Below are 22476 nucleotides of genomic sequence, written 5' to 3' on the forward strand. Positions count from 1 at the left end.
GCATTTAGTTAACTCGGGCGCTGCAAAGAATAATTGACTGACAAACAGGCCGTGCATGATTATCCTTACGAGGCATTCTTCTGGGCTGTCCTGATTTGCTAATCAGCGCTGATGTTCACATTCTGTTCGGGCGGCGTGGCGGCTCTAAGCTCCGGCCCATCGTTCTATCTCCGGTTCTCCCTTTCCAACTCTCCGGCTCCATCCAATCCCTACCTGTCAACTTCACTCCCTCTTTATTTTCAAATTTCTTCTTCTCACTCTTCCTTTCAGCCTCGTCGCCTCACTATATATTCTTTTCTTAATGTCGTCCAAAGCATGAATGCCTTACGGCCGCCCAGTTTCCCTTGCGAGTCTGTCTGCGGTGCCGAGTTCTCCTAATTGAGACTTGTCTCCAGGTGGCCCGCGCCAGGACTCGCTCCGGGATGTTCTCGAAGTGACGTCGGATATACATACAGAGTCTTGTATTAAGCTACTTGTCTAGAGTCCAACAGTTGTCGATCCCTCTCGATGGTTACTTCCCCGAAGCCTGTCTATTCACTATCAGATCGGTCCCGCTGACCGCGAGCCCACGATGACGCTATTCAACCCGACCACCGTCCTCGTCGGTTTCCTCCTCCTCTACCTCTCCTCCTTCCTCATCTTCGCCATCGTCCGTATCGCGACCGGGATATCGATCCAGCGAATAGGCTACTTTTCCCTGCGCCGCATCGCATACGTGCCAACGGAGGGTGTACAAATCGAACTCCGCGGACTCGGACTATCCTTGCATCCGCCTTCCTTCGCTCAACCGACATGGCTGAGTCTGCGGCTTACAGACTTGAAGGTGACGCTGGATCCGTCGGCTTCAGGGAAGAGAAGCAGCTCCGCGGGGAAGTCGGATTCAGATGAGCCACACAGTCAGTCCGAGGAGGAACCGCTTCAATCGAAGAACGGAGACCGCGATGCCGTATCCGCACGAAAGAACAAGACATGGATAGCGCTCAATCGCATCAAAGAGCGGGTGAAGCGCATACACCGGAAGGTCCACTGGTTGAGGTTGGTGGATATTGTCGCCGTCAATACTACGATAAATTTTGTGGAGGCCGGGCAGGTACAGGTTGGAACATTGTCGTTGGCGGTTGATACGAGACGGAAGATGGTGGATCGAGGGAAGGTGTTTCGGCGAAAGAAGGGCGAGTCCGGTGGACAGCGCCCAGCGGAATGGATTTTGAATGTGCACAATGTGCAGCTTGCCGTCGAGGGCAATGAGCCAATCGAACTCCTGGACCACGTTATGATTAATATCCATGGGCTCCTGCATAAAGGTCTTGATGGCTTGCGAGATGCGTCGGTTGCTTTCAAAATCGGGAGGATGCATATACCCTACGATGACTTGATGCTTTTAATGGCCCGGATCAAGCGGACTCGGAAACCTTCCTTCCAGATCGATACTCCCGAGCTTGACGAGGAAGTTTCTTTTGCCGACTACGTAGAAGAGCTTGAGAAGCCCGGAAGCACAGACGAGACGATTGTTGAGACTGTCACTGCTTCTAAGGAGTTTGCGGGCTCACTTCTGCGCGGTATCCAGGAGATTCAGCTGGCGCTGAGCTTCTTCAGGCTATCGCGAGCTGTCCAGTCCCCGTCACCTGGGCAAAGCTCCGTTTACCTCAACATTGTTTCCCATGAAATCGGCATTGATCTTCACCGGATGGACCAGACGAGCCCGGTGCATCGGATGTACTTTCAGCGAACTGATATTGCCCACCAAGCACTCCTCGCGGCTATCTCTCTGTCGGTAAGCTTGGACGATAGCTCGGGAGAAACGGATAATATTCTGTATATTCCCATGGCGACGACGACTATCAAGACGACACTTCCGTCCAAGACCATCAGCTCATACGACGGATTCAACGCGGAAGAACGGAATACCAATATCCTGTTTGCCAATTTAGTCGTCACCTCTCCTGCGGTTGACCTGGAGCCCCGCCACGTTTCGCGGCTTTTGGGCCTGGCTCAATCCAACGCATCAAACTCTCGCGGAAAGAAAAGAGCCAGAGGCCAGCTAATCTCCCGATTGCTTCCCAAGGCGAACATCAAACTCTCCATTCATGAGCCGGTAGTCCGATTTGTTCTTCCCATTCAGGACTCGCCGTCTACCTCTGAAAAGTCGTCTACCTCCGAAGACGATTACAATCTCCTGATCTCCTCCATCTCTTCTATCTCCGTTGATGTTGAATCTTCGCATTCGTCTGAGGGAGGTGCACACTATGCTCTATCCGCCATCTATAGAGTTGCTTCCCACAAATTTTACTACCAGACACCCTCTGGAATTAAACATAACCTCTTGACAACGGATAACATGGAACTGAAGATTCTACTGAGCGCATCACCAGAGGTTTGCGTTATGGTCTCCGGCTCCTTGAACACTTTCTCGGCCCATATGGTTAACAGCGAGGTCAACCGCGGGATACAACAAGTAGTCGAGCAGTTCCGTGCACAAATACGACCCAAGAAGAAGTATGCCAACCTGGGAGAAGAGAGAAAGCCGAGTATTCTTCGGCGCCTTCCAGCTTGGTTGCTCCGATTCCAATTCGAGGCTACGGGGTTCAGTCTGGAGATTGCCGGGATCGACGAGAGTGTCTCGAAAATGACGCGAGGTGTTTCGTTACAGCTCCAGTCGTGGACAGCCGACTACCGAGCCCAGAAATCAGAGCCAAGTGTTGTTAGCGTTGTACGCCGCCGAACTCCCAGTCACTCCACCATTGGCGACGAGTCACCGTTCAGGTTCAATCCAACGTCTCCTCCAAAACAAACCCGAGCTGCGGGAGCTGCGGACGGGAGACGGCTGGCTTTTCATGCTCGTGGATTCGAAGGCTTCGTCATAGAGTCCGAAGACTACCTGGAGTCCGAGCCATTCCTCTCTTTTCCAAGATTCGAGGTTGCACTCAGCACAGCAAGTGATCGCCTCGGGCCACTATTCCACATCAACTCCGTCATCAAGGGAATTTACCTTCAGTACTCACTCTACCGATACTATTGCCTCAGCGTTGCCTTGTCAGTACTCCAAAAGGCATTTCTGTCCCAAAAGCAAGCGTCACATCAGAGAAACGGGAGCGAATTTCCCCCCCCCTCTTCTCCTCGCCCTATTATGCATAGGAGCGAGCTGATTACAGTAGACGTGAAAGCTACTGTACTGCAACTAAAGACATTTATGCCAGCAGATCCGCCGATGCTGCTTCAGATCTACGGAATTACTGCCGGACGTCATCGCCATTCTGCTCCGTATGTTCGAGCCCACTTGGCGCGATTGCATGCGGAGGCACCCAAGCTCAAGGGTGTTTGGGCGAGGATAGTCAGCATGAATAACTTCCGTCTCGATTTCCGAAAAATGAACATGAAACGTGGCCGAGAACTGGTGGAGGATAAGTCAATCGATATCTGGACGGATTTCATGAGAATAGGAGTACCTCACCATATGATCATGCATCGCATCTTCGACAACGTGATCAATACATCAAAGGCGCTGAAGCAGCTCCATCACCGACTGAAGAATCATACAACAGAGTTTGTGTCAGTGAGGGATCCAGAGGGACCGAAGAAAGTTCCGAAAATCTCATTCCGAAGCAAGGCACTTCTCTTCGAGTTGGAGGACGATGCGTTCGAGTGGAAGCTTGGTTGCATTTATAGAACTGGTCTTATCGAACAGCGCCAGAGACAGGCTAGAGAAGACGCATTTGCGCTCAAAATGCAAAAGCTCAAGGAGAACGATCAACGGCGAGCCTCTTCCAGGCTGCGCACTCGCTCCAGCCATCGGACGCTGCGCAGTGAACGGGTCAGCTCGGACACACGCAGGAGCAAGAGCGCAGATCCAAAGCCGCGAGACGATGAACCGGGCGGCAAGCGCGGTCGTGGGCGAGAATACCGTTACGATACCGAAGGTGTCAGCTCGTTTACTAGCGAAGCCAAGGTGTCATCGGAAACTGCCTGGTACCGCCTCCAACACTACAATGCCCGAAGCTGGAAAGCCAAGATCGACGCTGCTTTGCAATTCCAAGGTTCTTCCATCAAAGAAGTTCGAAATCTCTTTTCGGGAGCCGACGAGCCTCCAGAAGACGTACAGGAAACTGAAACTGTGCTCTGCATCCCGAACAGACCCGCTCTTATGGCGGCTTTGATTAGCGATGTGAATTTGGTCATTGACAAGCCAACGTTCCCTATGGAGAACTATCCTTCTTTCCTGTATAACATTGGCAAAGGCATACCCACGTCTACAAGGTATGCACTGCTTATTCCGATGAGCTTCCAATTAGACATGGGTGAGGCTCGTGTCAGTCTGAGAGACTATCCATTGGATTTGTTGCATATCCCGGCGCTGCGCCCTGGGCAATCACCCAGACTACCTAGCTGGTCACTTCGAACCAACTTTGTCATCGCCGAGGAGTATCGAGATTATAAGTCATCACGAAAAGTGAACGTTGAACTCGTTCCTGCGTCTGAGCTCTCCGATGGAACGACGAGCCCGCCTTTCCTTCTCGACGTGTGGCGATCCGTCAGCCCGGTCAAGACGTATTCCGACCCCGTCATTGAGATCAACACGAATCTTCCTACGAGCATATCTTGGGGTCAGTCATATCAGCCTGTGATTCAAGACATGATGAAGATCATTGAAGGCTTTACCAAGGTTGAAATTGACCCGTCTGAGAGGGTCGGATTCTGGGACAAGATCAGACTGAGCTTCCACTCGCGGATCCGCGTCAAATGGAAAGAGGATGGCGATGTCCATCTTCGTCTGAAGGGTTCTCGTGATCCGTACGTGGTGACTGGGTTCGGCTGCGGTTTCGTGATGTGCTGGCGCAAGGATGTTCAGTGGAATATCCACACGAGTGACGATCCGAAAGAGTTCATGAGCGTCACCAGCGGGGAATACGTCCTCGCCATACCCGACTACAGCCACGAAGCGAGATATTTGGCTGAAGCTACCTCCGAAGACATTGAAGCCTCGTCGATATCAAGCGACCTGAAGAATGCAGCTCATTTCAAGAAGGTTGTCATGAAGTTATCTGGAGACGTGAAGTGGGCAGCGGGCTTGGTCTTCGAACGCAACGTCAACGAGTTTGGGGATCGCTCGACTGACTTCACGCCTCACTACGATGTAATCCTGCAAAACCCCATCTACATCGACCCCGAGCAGCGCAAGGATTACGACGCGTTCCGCGGCTTCCGGAGCAATCACATTCATCTTTCTGTCTCCATCATTGCTCCATCTAGCAAAAACTGGAGCTCTGATTCTGAGCAGCCAGCTGCGAGCTACAACACCGTTCATCTGACTCCTCGGTTCTTCACCCACTTCTACAGCTGGTGGTCACTTTTCTCGGGGGTCATGTCATTGCCCGTTCGCCAAGGGCGGCTGTGGCCTGGCATCACGAAGACGAACAAGAAGTTCAATCGTCACTTGGCCACTATCAAGTACAAGCTGCTTCTGGCTCCTCTCTTTGTTGCCCACATCTACAAGCATAAGGACCCTGAAGATTATGCAGAAGATGTCGTCACCGCTACGGGAATAAAGGTTCGACTAGACAGCTTGAAGCTGGATGTGCATCAGCGACGCGAGCAAATCAAGACACCGTCCAAAGGCCGGCTTCGACAGCCCCAGGCAAGTGTGATACGAATCTACAAAGCGGAACTGGACCTGCAAGCGGCAGATTTTAGAGCTGTCTCGGCAAGTATTGAGGGGACAGGCATTGAAGATCTCGAGAAGAGGAAGGACGACATTATATCTTCCTTCCAGCAGCCGGTCGCACCGGCTGACCTCTCGCGGTTTACGATTCCCGACCACAATCTTGACTGGGTTGATATGGATGATTTCGTCGAGCTTGATTGGATACTCCCGCAGGAGTCTAATCCTCGGACGAAGATCCTGCCTCTGGCTTTTACTCCTCGATTTACGTACTTCAGGGAAACGGACCATGGAGAAATTACACCTGGTCAACCGGGATACAGTGACTTCGGCCAAGAGGATACTCACGACTGTGTGATGTCCGACAGAAACCAGCCTCGCCGGGTACAGATTGATCTCATCAGGGACCGTCTTGTTACTATCGAGACAAAGATACAGGAATGCACTCACGCGATCGGTGATCTGGAGCTACAAATGGCAAGGGATGTGGACAACAACGAACAACTGAGAGTTCAGCACCGCGAATACCTTCGACAGGCGTCATCGCTTGCCCGAAGACGCGCTTTCCTAGCAGCTGGCCTGCAACGTCTGGAGCGACAACTTTTCCGGGACAAGAGCACCGACACATACCTAACTGATAGCCATGCCGACTCAGACTCAGCGAGCGATGGCAAAGAAGCCGATTTTGATGGGTTCTACTCGTCGCCCCACGATGATCTGAACAATGATTTCAACAACCGGTTCTTGATCCACAGTACGCAGCTGAAATGGAACAACTCGCTAAGGAATATCATACTCCGGTATATCCACCAGGTCAGCCAAAGACGTGGATTTGTCTACTACATGTCTCGGAGGGCTGTCAAGTTTATTCTGGATATTGTTGAAGAACAGAGCAAGAACCAGGGAAGCTATTCCAAGATGTTCAGGGGTTCGTCAAGACGGCCTTCAGCTGACCGTGAAGATGACGACAGCGTTGAGGATCGCATTGAGCAACTACTCCACGACGCCAAGCGCTTTGTCAATGCAGAAGATCAAGATCCTCCTGAGCAGAAAGATGTGCCCAATGTCAGATCTGATTCGAGTGAGAGTATATCGCCTGAATTCACAGCGCAAAATAGCTATCACCTGCGACTCATCGCACCTCAGATCCAGCTCCAAAGCGAGAAGAATCACAAGTCGGTGGTTCTTGTCGCTGCAAAGGGCATGCAGCTCCAGGTTGTGTCTATCATGGACAAAGAGCGCGTCCTGGACGATGTGAGCGGTCTTGTTCAGCGTCGGTTCACTCTCAATATGGATGGTGCTCAGTTCTTCGTTGCGACTCAGAAGAATTTGATGACGCATCTGCAGTTCTACGCTGGAAACAAATACGGCAATGCTCCCGGCTCTGCCTGGCCGCCATGGTTGACGCTTGAGGCGATGTTTGATTTCGAGCTGAACCCGTTCGGCTTCTCGAGGATTATTCAGAAGACCTCCGCCAGCTTGCGATTTGACAAATACAACAACCTTCGTCTGAAGTATAACGACGAAGTCGCCAAAGGACAGCCAGACCAGCTGGGCCATCCCGATGGCCAAGAAACGCGGATGGATAGTATCAGCGTCGACTTTCCTCAATTTCGAGCCATTTGTGATTCCGCAGAGTATTACACGCTTTATATCATTGTTCTCGACCTGCTTCTCTACAGTGAACCTCTTGAGAAGGTTCGCAACGAGCGTCTCGAACGGATCATGCTTACATCTGACTTTAGTGACTTGAGAGGCGCTCCCGAAATGGTCTACAAGTTGCAATCACGCATCCGACAACTGGAGGAGATCAAGGATCACTTCCAGATCCACGCTAAGTACCTGGACAAACGTGGCTGGGAGGATCGATTGATTCTAGAGAAGGACATTGCTAGGTGTGAAGATGAACTATTCTTCTTGATGAAGGCAATTACCACCTCACAGCGGAAGGTTGAACCCACCATGACGGGGGCGACCGGTCTCCTGCGCTGGAATATCTCGGCCACTGAGATCGTTTGGCACCTGATGAAGGATGAGTCGGAGCCCTTGGTCGAATTCCAGTTGAGAAAGGCTGAATACGACCGCACTGATAATAGCGATGGGTCGAACCACAACCAAGTTTCTGTTGAGCGAATGTATGGTCTGAACCTCTTGCCGGATGCAGTGTACCCTCAGATCATTGTACCTTATCTCGATCAGGCCCGACCGCTAGAGGGGCCGGATGACTGCATGATCAAGGTCAAGTGGCATATGCTTGAGGCCGTTGCCGGTATTCCCGTCGTAGATGACTTTGAAGTGTCGCTGTTCCCTCTGAAAATTCAATTGGAACACGAGCTTGGTCAAAGGGTGTTTGAGTACATGTTCCCCAATGTCGGCTCGAACGCTTTTGAGAATGGCGGCTTCTCGCCCTTCATGATCAAAAACGTCAAACCCTTGGAGGATTCCGATTCCGACGAAGAGGCCCATGAAGTCTCTACTTCCAGCCTCCCTGAACACAGTGACGCATCTGGAGACGATTTACAAAAGGGCCCTAGTCCCCTTGAGCTAAGGCTCCAGCCTACAATGTCGTTGTCCGAGAACCCGCGGCTCGAACGGCGACCTACGAACCTCAGAGGCCTTAGCATGACGCCCATTCACAAGGAGAAGTCTCCTCAATCCCGACCTTCCAACGCCTTGATCAAGAAGAAATCCGCCGACAGTCTCCGGGTGTTATCACGGCAAGCCACTGGGCTCTCATCTTCAAATACCAATGTCAATGAACAGGAGAAGAGCAAGAAGTTCGGCCTAGGAATCATGGGCCACAGAAGCGGCAAAGGCAAAAAGGGTGTCGATGATTTCGCCCAAATGATGGCTCGCGCATCAAATTACATGACCCTTGCCCACGTCCGGGTCCACGATGTCGTCCTCTGCGTTAGCTACAAGGGCCGAGCAGAGCACAACATCGAAGATCTCCATGACTTTGTCTTCCGGCTACCCATCCTCGACTACCGAAACAAAACGTGGTCAAACCTTGACCTCGCACTGCGACTGAAGAAGGACGTCGTCAAGGCCCTCATCTCCCACGCACCTGCTATCCTAGGCAATAAATTCTCCCACCACCGCCCCTCAAAGCAGCAATTGCGGCGCTACCGCGAGCTTGCCAATTCATCGCAGCTGCTGGATGACCATCAGGATACTGCGCCGCCCTCTGAAAACGGTCAGAGCCCCAGCATGGTCAGCGGAGACTCCAGCAGCGGGTACATCTCGGAGCCGCAGTCGCACCGGTCGTCTCCTCTTGCAAGGTCAAATTCCCTGGGCTCAAGCATGTACAGCGGTAAGGATCAGAGTGCACTATTTGATTCGCGTTCTGCAAGCGAGGTTGATGTGGATGCTCGCTGGGAGGTAAGCACTTTGTCTTTCTGGTAATGCAGCTCATTGATAACTAACTTCTCTTGTATAGCAATCCCGTCGCATTGTCAATCCCCCTACACGACCTATGACATCGGGCACCGCGATCTCGCGCTCCGAGACGGCTAGGAAGATAGATGGGTCGGAGGATAGGTAAGTTTACACCAGCACCTTTGGAAGCATGTCACTGACCAGTGCATAGCTCGAAGTCCACGATCCGCAACCTAGGCCGCAAGCTCATTCCTGGTCGGAAGTGATTTATTACACTACGCAAACAGTTGCGCTAAAATACCCTCCTCTTTACCCGCCATACCTCCCACCCACAATCACTCCTCACATTCAACAACCATAAGATACCCTTATCGCGAAGGCGGTATAAACATACACAGACATCAGATTTTCTGCTGCTATTGATTTTCGGATTACGATCCGCCACGAACGGAGTACATATCATATTATGTGACCTGTCTCCGTTTGCTGCTTTTACTTCCCACATATTAGCGTTGTCGTCTTCTCTTCTCTTGCTTCTTCATACACTGTTCTATTTCCGGCATTTTACATACATGTCTAATCTTCTTTTCCCGCGCCCTTAAGCCCATGTCTCTTTCTCGCACGGTTCGGTGTCTTAGGTCGCATTCGTCTGGTTTGCTTGGCTTGGCGCGTGGGCTTTCTTAAAATATTTTACGGCAAGGGGTTTGTTGTCCGTTTGGATAGTTACCTTATCTTAGGTGGTTGGTTGGTTGGTGGGTGCCTGGATCGAACTGGACAGGCTTGTGGTGTCTTGTCGGATATGCATATATACACCGTGTGTATGGTGGATGGAGTATACCATGATTTTCGCTTTCTGTTACTCTTTAGGTTTAGGCATGTATATAGAATTGATTTTTCGTTCTTTTCAATGAGCGAAGCGTTTCCGAATTCGAGGTATACTTGATAGACCTCGGAAATGTCAGACTAGACTAGACTAGACAGTTGAAGTACCTACGCAAATCCATTTTAGCTGTCTTCCGCTAGATCGTCGTACAAGCGGAGGCGGCTACTAGTATGCCAATGCAACTGGCTATAGTACTAGTGGTCATCATCAGGGCATACATTCCTCTGATATTCTTAGGAAGGAGCGACTGCGTTTAGCCGCTTGCTCTTTCCCTGCAAACACAGCCACGAGCCATAAATCTTGGGAAGGTGCGATCCTCGCCCGGGCGCCACGACGTACCTACTCATTTTGGCTCCTTTATCTGTAGAAATACATGGGCGCACCTGCGTCAGGAAACCAGTGGCATGGCAGCTTGCTCCCGGTGTCATCAGGAGAAGTACATGTAAGGTGAGGGCATAAACATGAATACCTCCTTAAGGGGCTGGCTGTTGGCAATCCAGTCAATACCAAGCTCGCCCAAGAATGCCGAGACCAATTGTCCACCGTCTCAGGCGCGAGGATGTGTAAAGGAAAAGTAGATCCGCCGCGGAGATCGGCTTGAGCTCGGGGCAGAGCGAGACGGGGCATCGGATTGGATAATCACAGCCATAACTATAGCCCGGGCCCCGGCAAATAAGTTTGTTTTCGTAGCGAGGTGAGGCCAGAATGAAGTTGTGCTATAGATGGCTTACAGTTATCCTTGGGCTCACGTAGTACTCGAACTAGGGCTAACAATCAAGTGCACTGCATCGACAGCGCGAATTAGGCGTATTCGAGGAGCCATGACAGGGCGGTTCGATCCAGACAAGTCTGGCAGGTCGTGATAATAAAAATTAAAAGCAGTATTAGGACTCTGCAAGGTCCGACGGCTCTGATAAAACGTTTTTCGCTGCGCCCTAGCCTGAACTCGATAACGCTTACACCATGTAAATCCGGGGTAAAGACGGAGGCTGTGTCTAATAATATAATAACTCCAATCTGCCGCTCTGAATCCGGGGTAATAATGTACTGAATTCCGCACTCCTTCCCAGTCTTAGGCGGACAAAAGCCGGCTGGCTCATCGTGTTCTGGGAGGGTAGGCTGGCTCGTGTCCACGGTCTAGTCGGGTGCAACCCTAACAGGTCAGGCGATGCGTACTTTCGAGCGACCATTTTCACCGAACAGCGAGGTGCTACTATCTTCGTTGCTGGATGTTGTAAGGAAGTAAATTCGATCGAGTATATAATGAGTTTGAGATTCGCATCATGGTGGTCTTCTTGCTCAACTCAAGATCCAGACTCAGACGACTCGAGTTTAGCTTCCCAAAATGAAGAACGTATTTGGTCGCTGCTGCACAGCACTGGCTGTGCTAGTCAATGCCCTTCCAGTTCTCTCTCTGCCGCAGAGTGGTAACCAACTTACCACCCGTCAAGGCTCGAACAGATATGTCATGGCACATTTCATGGTATGTCAAACGAATTTAGCTCGCCGTCTATGTCTAGCCCATCCTCTCCCCTCCGCGAAGCGAAACTAAAATCACGTTTCGTTTCCAGGTCGGCATCGTCGAGAACTACACCGTCGACGACTGGAAAGTCGACATGGAGCTCGCCAAAGAAACAGGCATCGACGCATTCGCCCTAAACTGCGCCAGCATCGACTCGTACACAGACGACCAGCTAGCCTACGCGTACGAAGCCGCCGAAGCAACCGACTTCAAGGTCTTCATCTCATTCGACTTCGCGTACTGGTCGAACGGCGATACCGCGAGGATCACGTCGATTATGCAGACGTATGCAGATCACCCCGGCCAGTTCCAGTATAATGGCGCTGCGCTGGTGAGTACCTTTGTCGGAGACAGTTTCAATTGGGGGCCCGTCAAGGCCGCAGTGAATCATCCGATCTTTGCGGTGCCGAATTTGCAGGACCCGAATTGGCTGGCGAATGCGAATACGGACATTGATGGGGCTTTCTCGTGGTATGCTTGGCCGACGGATGGGGGGAATAGTATCATCCAGGGTCCGATGACGACGATTTGGGATGATCGGTATATTCGTAATCAACATGGTAAAGTGTATATGGCTCGTGAGTTACCTATCTTTTCCATTCTTTGTCGAAATGCTGATGGAGTAGCCGTTTCTCCGTGGTTCTCGACGCACTTTAATACCAAGAACTGGGTCTTCATCTGCGAGGACCTTCCTCATCTACGCTGGCAGCAGATGCTCGAGATGCAGCCGGAGCTTATCGAGATCATATCCTGGAATGGTGAGCCCTTTCATCTCACAATAGACCCAGAGAACAGAACTAACTCTGCAGACTACGGCGAATCCCACTATATCGGCCCCTACTCCGAAGCTCACTCCGACGATGGCTCTGCACAATGGACCAAGGACTTCCCTCACGACGCCTGGCGCATCCTTTCAAAGCCCTACATCGCTGCGTACAAGGCCGGTGAGAAAACGCCCACTGTGGAGCGCGACGAGCTTGTTTACTGGTACAGGCCAACACCCAAGGGCGTGACTTGCTCGAGGGATCCGCTGGGACCGCCCAACGGAATCAATATGCTTTCTGATAGCGTCTTCGTCACCACGCTGCTCACCGAGCCGGCTACTTTGACTGTCATGAGCGGCTCCCAACAGCCGGTTGAAGTTGAGATTGATGCGGGCATTGTGACGACCAACTTCACCATGGGCGTTGGCGCGCAGTCGTTCTCTGTTAGCCGCAACGGCCAGGAAATTCTTGGAGGTGAGGGCGGTTTGGATATTGTTGACACTTGCGATTTCTATAACTTCAATGTTTATGTTGGGTCCTTCGCTTAACTGAGCGAGCGCGCGTGGGTGGAGCTGTTGTATTTGAATTCAAAGTGTAGTATACTTTAGGCAGTTTGTTGAATAACATGGATATTGGTATATTGCTGTGGTCAGCCTTGGCGCTATCTCTTAGTGCAGAGGGGCTAGCCCGAGTTGACAACCTCACACATCTTCCGCAGGAGGAAAAGGAAAATTCATGCACTTGAACTTCAAACTGATTTATTGGGAATGTCTATATCAGAGTCAGATTCGGAGTCGGAGTCTGCTATCCGCATCAGGGAAATTTCAAGCCTTACCCAGCACTTGCAGAACGCCGCGGAGGCCAACAATGTGGACGATATCAAGTCGACCCTACAGCAGGCGCGCTCGACCGCTGCGTTCTGGGAGTTGCTGGGAGCCGGGCTAGCCACAGGAGCTCATCATGGCCATGTGGACGCGGTAAAATATCTTTTAGACGAAGGTAAAAGCGCGCTTTCACCACAAGATCTGCTACCCGCGCTTTTGCATGCATTGTCTGGCGACCATAACGAGGTCGTTCCGCTGCTGCTTGACTCTGGGGCTCCCGTAAATAGCTTCCCACAAGATGGCACTTATTGGGAGGGCTGGTCTCCTGTTTCAATGGCCGTTTTCAGAAATAATTTTCAGATGCTCCATCTGCTCATTGCCCGCGGTGCAGATGTAGATGCCGAAAACGTCAGACAACAAACCGCACTGCATCTTCTAGCTGGCAATGATTCATGGCAGATTACCTCTGATAGTGAAGCGTTGGACATGCTCTTCCAATATGCCCGCAAGGTCCATAGCCAGGATGCATTTGGTTGCACGCCTCTGTACTCTGCTTGTATGGTGAACAACACCCAACTTGTGCGGAAGCTGCTACAAAAGCGTAACGGTCTTCAAGCGTCGCTCGCCGCAGCTGACCCCAACGGATGTAACGCTCTTCACATCGCTACTCAACACGCGAGTTGTGATATTGTGCGAATGCTTTTGGCACATGGCGCTGACCCCAACGTGACGCGGAATGATGAATGGTCACCCCTGCATATCGCTTGCAATCGATACTATGAAGCGACGGTTCGACTCCTTCTAGCTAACGGTGCGATGGTCAATAAAGCGACGTCGAACGGGATCTTTCCCCTTCATCTAGCGATCCGGGTCGGTGCAGTGGAAGTTGTGGAGGCTCTCCTGGAGAGAAAAGACCTTGAGATGCGAGATGTTTCTGGAGACCACGCCTTCTTTTTGGCCGCGGAACTCGGAGAGATGGAGATTGCGAATCTTCTTCTTCCATCGTTTGAGACGAAATCACTCAGTGATGATGAGTCTCAAGCATGCGAAATGTTCAAGGCCACTATCACCGACTTTGGCGAAGATGGGCAAAGGCTGGACTTGAGGATTCTGACAATTTCTCAGCTACTCAGCCGGTTTATTCCTCAACCCTCTCCTGTCTCCGATGGCCAATCCACCGCACTGCGCTGGATCCATATCACTGCCAACAACCCTACGTGGGTCGAGGCACTTTTAATGAGATGGGCTCACTCGCACGGAGATGTGAAAGACGTAAAAAGACTGTGCAACCTAGGCCTCAGTCATGCTCATCGGGGTCAATACCCTCACTCTCGCTTCTACCGGCCTACATGTCAGGGAGTGGGGAAGCACATCTGGACGTGTATCCCCTATTTGCATTTCGAGACAACCGACCGGTACAGGAAAATGCAGGCTGCAATCAATAGAACGAAGCAGTCGCCCATGCCGTCTAGTGTATCCCAGAAACTAACTCGCGATGAGCTACTGATCCGGGCCTACCCTATGTTAAGCCCTGGAGGTGCCCACATCCGACGTACGTTGGATCAATTTTTCTTCCCAAATCTTGATACTCGGTATCGTGACCATGATCAAGTAGTATTCCGCTATCAATTGCGAGCGAATCATCCGGACCCCAAGATATACATGGTCGATCAATTATGGGTGATTGTTCTTGCAGATAATCTTGTTGTTACCAGCTTTCCTCAGCGATGGGAGCAGCCCGAAAACGACCGCTTCGATATTCTCGCGGGAGTCCTAGATACGCTCAAAGAAAAACCCATTCATAATGTTCAGGATTTGGTCGCTGCTATTACTGACCGTTGTTGCGGAATTTTCGATCGATATTCACCAAACGATGAGGAGTATCAGTTCCTCGCCATGTTTGAAGAATCTGTGGGTATAGCAGCAGAAAACGAGGCCAGGCGCTATTCAGAGCTTCATCGGGCCTCCAGCGAAGCTTCAGCATGGTTGAAAGGCCATCGAGTACTCTCACAGTCCTCGTCTTTGACTGGGAACAGAAAGAATGCACATAACGGTGGCGGAGGAACATTCGATAACCCACGCTTCGTCGACGAATTCCTCGATTTTGCCCCCGAGACTAATTTGATTTTCGAGATCAAAGATATCCGCGATGAGATGGGCATGATCCGCAGCGTCCTAGATCACCAGCGTGCAATTTTGCCGGAACTCGAATCTCGGTTGCGAGCGCTTTATCCTACTGCGGCCAGTGCAGCAGATCCCGGAAAGTTCAATGAGTTTTCAGAGCAAGGCAACATGGTAGATATGTACCTCAAGGATTTAGAACGAATTGATAAGCAAGCGGCTCATCTTTACGAATCCGTCGTCGGCCTGTTAGACCTCAAGCAAAAGCAAGCGAATCCGTTTGAAGCCCGCCTATCCCGCGAACTTGCAGCAGGTACAGCTCGTCAAAGCAAGACCATAATGATCTTCACCATTGTGACCATCATCTTCCTACCGCTATCGTTCATTACCTCCTTCTTCACGATTGACATAGCTGAGTTCCCTCGAAGCGCGGGGACAACCAGCATGCCGTTATCATTCGTGTCCAGGTATATCTTCGGAGCTGGGTTCGCGATATCGATTCCACTTATCCTGCTTGCTTTCGCGGCGCAGGATTTCAAGCTCGGGTTTCGAGCACTATACGACGCCCTTCGCAGGGAAAGAGCAACCGAGTCGAGGCCATCAGTCATTGATGAACAATTTGATCCAGAGTTGAATTCAGGTCCGACCACGTCCCGTGCCTCAGTCTCCGCCAGCTTCCGTCGTTCAAAGACTCGCGCCTCGTCGCCAGGGAAGACGTGTTAGTTGGACAACATGGGGTGGATTGTTTGTATAGAGAATGTCTGGTTCCTGAGGACGAGGGCACCCACATGTCACGTGATACTTGGTCACATCGGGTGTGGCCAATCAAGAAGAACTGTCTTGGTCCACATTTCAGCCGAGCCAACATGCGAGAGACAACATGAGAATTGGAATTCATACAGGATACTTGTAGATAATATAGAAAGTAGAGATAGAGTAGAAGCGGGCAGCAGCAGGCCGCCCGTGATAGGTGGAGAGAACAATAATAGCCCTTAGGTTCAGGCCAGGTTCGCAGATGTGGTTGGGTCCAGCCGGGGTCTCGGTCTGCGCACCAACACTTTTCACTTTTTGGAGGCTGACTTTTCTAGCGTCATCACTAAAATTTATCCTCACGCATTATCCCTCCGACTTTCCCCTCAAGCACCCGCGGAGCTTTCTGCACCACCACAACTGCTACCCCAGAACTTCCTCTCCGGAAGTCCTCCATTTACTCTTTCAATTTCAACTGTCTGTGAGGCGCGCGCAAGTCGTCCCTTGGCGCGTTTCCCGATTTCGATCCAACCGCAATCATGGGTTCGTCCGACCCCTCCCACGGCCGACTCGCCATCGCAGTGGCCTTTTCTTGACGTGCAGGATGGACTTCGGATACTGACAAATGGATTCATGCAGCGCCCGGAAAGGCTAAGGCCCAGAAGATGTCCTTAGGGAACTTCTTGGCTGATGAGAGTATGCTCCGAGACTCGAGGCTTCCCCGCGCACACGGACATGGCTAACCACTATAGACTTTGGCTCGTGGGCTGATGAGATGGAGGACATGCCCTTGCCTGGTAAGTGCTATCTCAATCTACTCCATTGTTAAATGACCATTTTTGATGTGATTGTTCTCTAGCCGGTAAGCGATCACCTTCCCTCAAAACGCACACACCGTCCGATTGCCGTATATTCGTTGCCTAACACACCCCAGCTCCTGCTCCCTCCAGCTTCGGCACCGACCGCCGCCCTCCTCCTGCGTCATCTGCTGGCTTCGGTGGACCCAGCTTCAACGGTACAACCCGCTCCTTTATTTGGTGGAAAACATGTGTTGACTGGTGATAAGATCGCGGCTTTGCTATGAGGGAGCCCCTTCCTCTGCCCACTGAGCCCCCATATACCGCTCACATCGGAAACCTTTCTTTCGACGCTACCGCCGCTGATATCTCGGAACTCTTCGTTGATTGCGGTGTGACAAACGTCCGTATCGTGGAGGACAAGTTGACGAAAGCCCCCAAGGGTTTCGGTTACGTCGAATTCGAAACTGTCGATGGTCTCAAAAAAGCCCTCGATTTCTCTGGAGCCAGTCTTCAGGGCAGAGCCATCCGTATCAGCATTGCCGAGCCTCGTACGTTGTTCAGGTACATTCCAGGCGGTTGGATATCCCGTAAACTGACAATTTTATAGCCAAGGAACGCGATGTGAAGGAACTTGACTGGACCCGCCGGGGTCCCCTTCCAGATGTCCCTCAGCGCCGAGTCCCTGACCGCGCTTCCTTCGGGCGCAACATGGACAACGTTTCCGATGCCGACAGCGAACCCCGACGCCGTGGCGGTTTTGAGAGCGACGGCAAGGTCCGCGACTTCTCGAACTGGGAACGCAAAGGTCCTCTTTCTCCCCCGCCTATGAGGGAAGGCGGCCGTCCCCGCAGCAATGAAGGCCCCGGTTTCCGAAGCCGCTCCCCTGCTTGGGGTGAGGGACGATCCCAGGAAGGCTCTCGCCCTCCCCGACGCGAATTCCAAGAACGCACACCTACCGCTGCTGAGATGGATAACCAGTGGCGCGCCCGGATGAAGCCCGACACGCCAAAGGAACCCAGCAACCCCCCCTCGCCCGCTCCCGCCGCAGCCACGCCCGCTGCTGCACCTGCCCCCGCCCAAAGGCCGAAGCTGAACCTTCAGAAGCGGACTGTGCCAGAGGCCGTCGCAAGCCCCACTGCCAGCTCCGAATCCAAGTCTAGCATTTTCGGTGGTGCCAAACCAATCGATACCGCTACCAGAGAGAAGGAGGTTGAGCAACGGCGCCAACTCGCTCTGCGCCAGAAGAAGGAGGCCGAAGAGAAGGCCAAGGCTGAAAAGGCCGAGAAACAGCGCGTTGCCAAGGAGGCGGCCAAATCCGAGAAGCCGGGTTCTACTCTTGATCCCAACGGACGGGATCAGGCCGAAACTCCCCGGGGCGGCGGCAACTTTGAGATCCTCCGGCGGGCCGGTGAGGACGAGAGTGGCATGAGCGCCGATCAAGACCCAGAGCAGAAGGTTGAAGCTGCCCCTACCGAGGTCGCGAAGCCTGATGACAAGACGAATGGTTCCTGGAGGGCTGGACCTACCTCCACCGAGGCTGCGGGTGACGATGAGGGCTGGAGCACCGTGAGCTCAAAGCCGCGCAACAACCGCCGTGGTGGCCGTAACTAAGCATAGATTCATGGATACCCCTTTGAAACTCACCATCGCTCGACCGAGAGACCTGACCTAACCGCGCCAAAGCGCGATGTTGTTTTACTCGCTCTTTGCACCGCTGGGACGTCTTTTGGTTACGTTGATAGCCGTTTGTCTCTCGTTTTCTCTACCTACCGCTCTCGCCTTTCTCCTTCCTATCTTACCTCTTGAAGTTTCTCCTTGGTTTTCTGTTCCAGCATCTCTGTCTCGCAGGCTAGATCTATGACGTTACGTCTAGCCACCGATCTTGTATCGCTGTCACGCATGTCAAAAGTTTGTCTGTCTGCCATCTTTTCCTTTTCTGACCTGTTATGCCCCAACCCTTTTGCTGTACCGATGTGGAGGGAACGCTATGAAGTGAAGAGTTGCTATCTTAATTGTGACCTCTCCCCTCGAATTCTGTCTTGTTTGGGTCCTGGTGGGCGTGTGGAGTCTATTCTTGTTCTTTATCAGAGATGCCCTCTTGATGACATCCATGCGATGCGAATAGGATCACGACTCTACTTGATGCGTAAAGAGAATGAAGTGAGCATGATATGTTAATTGACCTGTTGCTGTTAATGCTTGTTCGTGTAGTTGATTCGGTGTCTGTGCCTTCACCACTGGTATTTTAAACCTGCAGTAGCCTCGTCTTGCATTATTGACTGCGGGTGTATGAATGACTGATCCTTTTATGTCATTTTTATAGCGACTTGAAGTGGATCGCCTCGAGGTCCCTGGGATTCAAGCAAAAGAGTCAAATCCTATTGGTGGCAGAACGAACCATTTGGCCCCGGAGGATCGTCCTGGTGGATTCCATACCCCAGGAATTCCCGACTTGAATCAATCAATCGCATCAGCAGGGATTATAATAGCTAAGACGGCTATTATGCAGTATGGGGTGCCGCGGGATCGGGCAATCTCGCCGATTCCATCGTTCCGGGCCGACAGGGCTGAACGTCGACCTCAACACTTAAGAGACCTCCCCCTTCCTTTGACTCCTTGGCTTCCCAGACATCCCAGCACAGTCTGAGGCTCTCAGTACTGTCCTTGCTACGGCCACTTCAAGGCTGCGGTATGCGTCCTGCTCATACGCTACCCAGCATGCCCGCTAACACAGGCGTCAACATAGTTCGCTCCTTTCATAGCGAGCTCACGGCTGGCCGAGCAAGCCTCTCGCACCGATGCTCAACTCCACGCCCACCCGTTCGGTACCCTAGAAGGAGAGAGAGCTTCAGCCGCAGCCTCATGGCTCATGGCTTTGCAACCCTTGTCCAATGTAATGCACAATGCTAAGCCTCTACCCCAACCTCAACTAGGCTCTCCTCCAACTACACAAAGCCGAAATAGACTCAACATCCCTCTCGCAAAGCAACGCCTAAACCGCCCCGCCTCCCCACACATGACAATCTACCGACCCCGAGTAACCTGGGTCGTGAGTATAACAACGCGAATCACAGGCGTCATCTTATTGGGCGGTCTATACCTTTACGCGACAGCATACCTCGCTTCTGACATAACGGGTTGGGAAATACAACGTGCGACCAAATCATCTTGTATACGCTTCTCTTCTTCGCGGGGTTAGCGGCGGCTTTCAAGACTGTTAGTCTAATGGTTGAGGTTAGCGGTGTTGTTGAGGAGAAGGAGAGGAAGGATCCTGGGATCTTTGGGGACAAGGGCGGAACTGCGCAGGCGTACGGCTTGTTTAATGTTGCTTGGTCTGGAGGACAGGTGCTTGGGCCGTTGGTGGCTGGTTGGTTGGTGAATTGGCGTGGGTGGGGGGTTATGGTGAGCGTGTTTGGGGTGATTAGTGCTGTGACGGCGTTGGTTTTGGCTGGGACTGCGAAGGGGGTTAGGAGCAGACTATAGGCTGGAAGGTTGGAAGGCTGGAAATAATGGATGCAAGGGGCGGCTTGGTTTGTGATCATGATGTGATGAAATTTTGGCAAGAAGAGAAAAGTTGGAAAGTTGGTATAGAAGTTGGGGTTCTGACGGAACTATACATATGCGAGGACGAGTTCCTAGGGGACGAGGCTGGAGAGCTGAGGAGGTTGGAAGAAGAGCATGTCAAGAGAGTAAACATACAGACCATACACGGACTGGACAGTGATTACAGAGTAGCAAAGTTTCTATAGCGATAGCCTTCAATGAGATACCCGACTAGTGTATATCCAAAGTTTACTAGGAAATGACCTATCACGACCCCATCTTGGCGATGGGTGGAGATGCACGTGCGGGCTGTGGAGGTGCTGAGGAAGAAGAACCCAGCAAGTCAGCGACTCCAATGCTGGTACTCTATACGGCATAGCAAACCCCAGCCTTGCCAAAGGCCTCGATCGACATTTCAATCTGGGGGTTTCCAAAAACTGAAGATGACCCCTGCTGGCGATTGACGAAACTATGATTAGCGCCCATGGTTTATAGTCAGTTATTAAGGACCCTGCCGCGTGGGAGAGCCAGACGACTAGAGGGCGCCTCTAACTCGCTTTGTGATTCCCACTTCTTAAATCCTTCTCCTCCACCTGTCCTATACACTCCGCTCCGCTTCTCCAGGATCTTCCTCCTTTGATTCTTATTCCTATCCTCACACTTCTCCTATGGCTTGACAATAATGGCGACCAGCACAACCACCGCTCTGGCCTCGACAACGCTCGTCAATATTCCAGGTTACGGAGCCGAAAAGACATGCCCGACATGCGGCCAGGCGCCGGATCATCCTCACCACCCCGCAGAACTCACGCGACAACGGGTTAAGGATTTGGAGGGCCAGGTTTCTTTCTTGAATGCTCAGGCGGCGCAGATGAGTATGTTCTCTTTTCTGTCTAAGCTGTCGCGATGATGTGATGTACCCACCGACTAACCTAATATTTCTGTTCAGCGGAGAAACTGGCCGAATATGCTGATGAAGTGCAACGGCTCCGAGCTCAGCAGAGCAGTCATAGCCAACCCGCCCCTGATCGAGCGAGTCTCACTCGGAATACCTCGTTTGTCTCCGCTACCTCGACGACTTCGGCACCCTCGCACGCGCACTCGAATTCAAATTCCAACTCCTTGTCCCAGTCACCGCCACAACAACAGCAACCACAAGGCCGCCTTTCCTCCCTCGCCTCCCTCCTCCCCTACCGCCGTCCCAGCACCGCCTCCCAACCACGACCGTCCTCACAGCAAACATCGCAGTCCTCACCACCAGCACCACTACAACCCCAATCAACCTCCGCGTCCGCATCCGCATCCGCGTCCCACACCCAAACACCACCCCGAACACCAACCCCGCGCCCCTCAACCTCCGTCTCAACCGAAGAAACCGCCGAGCTCCAGAATGCACTCACGCGCGAACAATCCCTCCGCAAGGCCGCCGAGACACAGCTCACACAGGCAAGCACCGAGCTCGAGGAGTTGACCGCTCAGCTCTTCAGCCAGGCGAATGAGATGGTTGCACAGGAGCGCAAGGCTAGAGCGAGGCTGGAGGAGCGCGTTGCTGTACTTGAGCGGCGGGACGTTGAGAAACGGAATCGGCTTGAGAGGCTTGAGAAGGCGATGGAGAGGGTTGAGAGAATTAGGGCGTTGGTCAGGTGAGATGAAGGAATAACGAATTGAAATTGAAATTGGTTTTTGCCGGATGGATGGAGTTGGGTTTTTGGATTACTAGGCATGCTTGCTTGTGCTTGTTTCTCTGGCTTGCTATATATACCCGGGTTTCTGTTTCTGTTTCTGCTTTTGGATGTATTCGGATTTGTTCTTGCTTCGGCTTGGTTTGGTTCGGTTGGGACTGGATATCATCATGGGCACGGATGAGACATGAAATGATTGCATGGATGGGTATGGATGGATTTTTTGTCTATGGCGTTTTGTTTCGAACTGGCGTTCAACTACCTAGCCAACCTTCGCCCATCAATATCATGTGTTTCTCCCTTAGCAAACAAAGTCTTTTGCTCATTTGCCATCGCGCCGCTTTGACTGGTTCTAAACCGCGCTCAGAACAGAAATGGCTACACCCCTGAGTCTCAGAAGGTCGACTGCCAGATAGCCTGAGTATTAATTGCAGACTCAACGGTCTACGCCATTTACCTCGCTATAAGACTATGGTTCTCATTATTCAGATCTACAGAATCCGACTATCTAGCCCAATAGTTAGTAGTCAAGGTCAACGGTAATTCCAAAAAA

General features: G+C 51.9%; 6 protein-coding genes across 6 annotated transcripts; all 6 read left to right on the top strand.

Annotated features, from left to right (window-relative positions):
- The first annotated feature begins 161 nt into the window (after positions 1 to 161).
- BDV17DRAFT_255774 (FMP27 family protein) lies at positions 162 to 10026 on the top strand. The gene is made up of 3 exons (XM_073756973.1): positions 162 to 9037; positions 9096 to 9196; positions 9246 to 10026. Exons 1-3 carry the CDS (start codon positions 572 to 574, stop codon positions 9298 to 9300), a joined length of 8622 nt encoding a protein of 2873 aa, XP_073618826.1. The 5' UTR covers positions 162 to 571; the 3' UTR covers positions 9301 to 10026.
- Positions 10027 to 11262: 1236 nt separating this feature from the next.
- BDV17DRAFT_301552 (glycoside hydrolase family 71 protein) lies at positions 11263 to 12810 on the top strand (the record flags this gene model as incomplete). The annotated part of the gene is made up of 4 exons (XM_073764280.1): positions 11263 to 11400; positions 11489 to 12017; positions 12066 to 12197; positions 12249 to 12810. 4 exons carry the CDS (start codon positions 11263 to 11265, stop codon positions 12749 to 12751), a joined length of 1302 nt encoding a protein of 433 aa, XP_073618827.1. The 3' UTR covers positions 12752 to 12810.
- A 3472-nt stretch (positions 12811 to 16282) lies between these two features.
- On the top strand, positions 16283 to 18876 carry BDV17DRAFT_255778 (translation initiation factor 4B). The gene is made up of 7 exons (XM_073756974.1): positions 16283 to 16441; positions 16538 to 16594; positions 16651 to 16695; positions 16718 to 16719; positions 16832 to 16913; positions 16965 to 17246; positions 17306 to 18876. Exons 1-7 carry the CDS (start codon positions 16438 to 16440, stop codon positions 18307 to 18309), a joined length of 1476 nt encoding a protein of 491 aa, XP_073618828.1. The 5' UTR covers positions 16283 to 16437; the 3' UTR covers positions 18310 to 18876.
- Positions 18877 to 19209: 333 nt separating this feature from the next.
- On the top strand, positions 19210 to 20498 carry BDV17DRAFT_255781 (succinate:quinone oxidoreductase subunit C). The gene has a single exon (XM_073756975.1). The coding sequence runs from the start codon at positions 19568 to 19570 to the stop codon at positions 19895 to 19897; it is 330 nt and encodes a 109-aa protein (XP_073618829.1). The 5' UTR covers positions 19210 to 19567; the 3' UTR covers positions 19898 to 20498.
- A 144-nt stretch (positions 20499 to 20642) lies between these two features.
- Positions 20643 to 22351, top strand: BDV17DRAFT_255784 (uncharacterized protein). The gene is made up of 2 exons (XM_073756976.1): positions 20643 to 21116; positions 21191 to 22351. The coding sequence occupies exons 1-2, from the start codon at positions 20924 to 20926 to the stop codon at positions 21886 to 21888; spliced, it is 891 nt and encodes a 296-aa protein (XP_073618830.1). The 5' UTR covers positions 20643 to 20923; the 3' UTR covers positions 21889 to 22351.
- Positions 21825 to 22351, top strand: BDV17DRAFT_230267 (uncharacterized protein). The gene has a single exon (XM_073755764.1). The coding sequence runs from the start codon at positions 21936 to 21938 to the stop codon at positions 22311 to 22313; it is 378 nt and encodes a 125-aa protein (XP_073618831.1). The 5' UTR covers positions 21825 to 21935; the 3' UTR covers positions 22314 to 22351.
- Positions 22352 to 22476: the final 125 nt, after the last annotated feature.

The sequence above is a fragment of the Aspergillus undulatus genome, assembly GCF_047715775.1.
Source record: "Aspergillus undulatus strain CBS 261.88 unplaced genomic scaffold BDV17scaffold_8, whole genome shotgun sequence".
NCBI classification, from domain to species: Eukaryota; Fungi; Ascomycota; class Eurotiomycetes; order Eurotiales; family Aspergillaceae; genus Aspergillus; species Aspergillus undulatus.

Bases quoted from the DNA above. Each gene is read 5' to 3' on its own strand.
- BDV17DRAFT_255774 (XM_073756973.1), top strand. From the start codon at position 572: ATGACGCTATTCAACCCGACCACCGTCCTCGTCGGTTTCCTCCTCCTC. The intron at 9,038-9,095 runs GTAAGCACTTTG...TCTCTTGTATAG, and splicing joins ATGTGGATGCTCGCTGGGAG to CAATCCCGTCGCATTGTCAA. The intron at 9,197-9,245 runs GTAAGTTTACAC...ACCAGTGCATAG, and splicing joins ATAGATGGGTCGGAGGATAG to CTCGAAGTCCACGATCCGCA.
- BDV17DRAFT_255778 (XM_073756974.1), top strand. The intron at 16,595-16,650 runs GTATGCTCCGAG...TAACCACTATAG, and splicing joins GAACTTCTTGGCTGATGAGA to ACTTTGGCTCGTGGGCTGAT. The intron at 16,914-16,964 runs GTACAACCCGCT...ACTGGTGATAAG, and splicing joins CGGTGGACCCAGCTTCAACG to ATCGCGGCTTTGCTATGAGG.
- BDV17DRAFT_255781 (XM_073756975.1), top strand. From the start codon at position 19,568: ATGGCTTTGCAACCCTTGTCCAATGTAATGCACAATGCTAAGCCTCTA.
- BDV17DRAFT_255784 (XM_073756976.1), top strand. From the start codon at position 20,924: ATGGCGACCAGCACAACCACCGCTCTGGCCTCGACAACGCTCGTCAAT. The intron at 21,117-21,190 runs GTATGTTCTCTT...ATTTCTGTTCAG, and splicing joins TGCTCAGGCGGCGCAGATGA to CGGAGAAACTGGCCGAATAT.
- BDV17DRAFT_230267 (XM_073755764.1), top strand. From the start codon at position 21,936: ATGGAGTTGGGTTTTTGGATTACTAGGCATGCTTGCTTGTGCTTGTTT.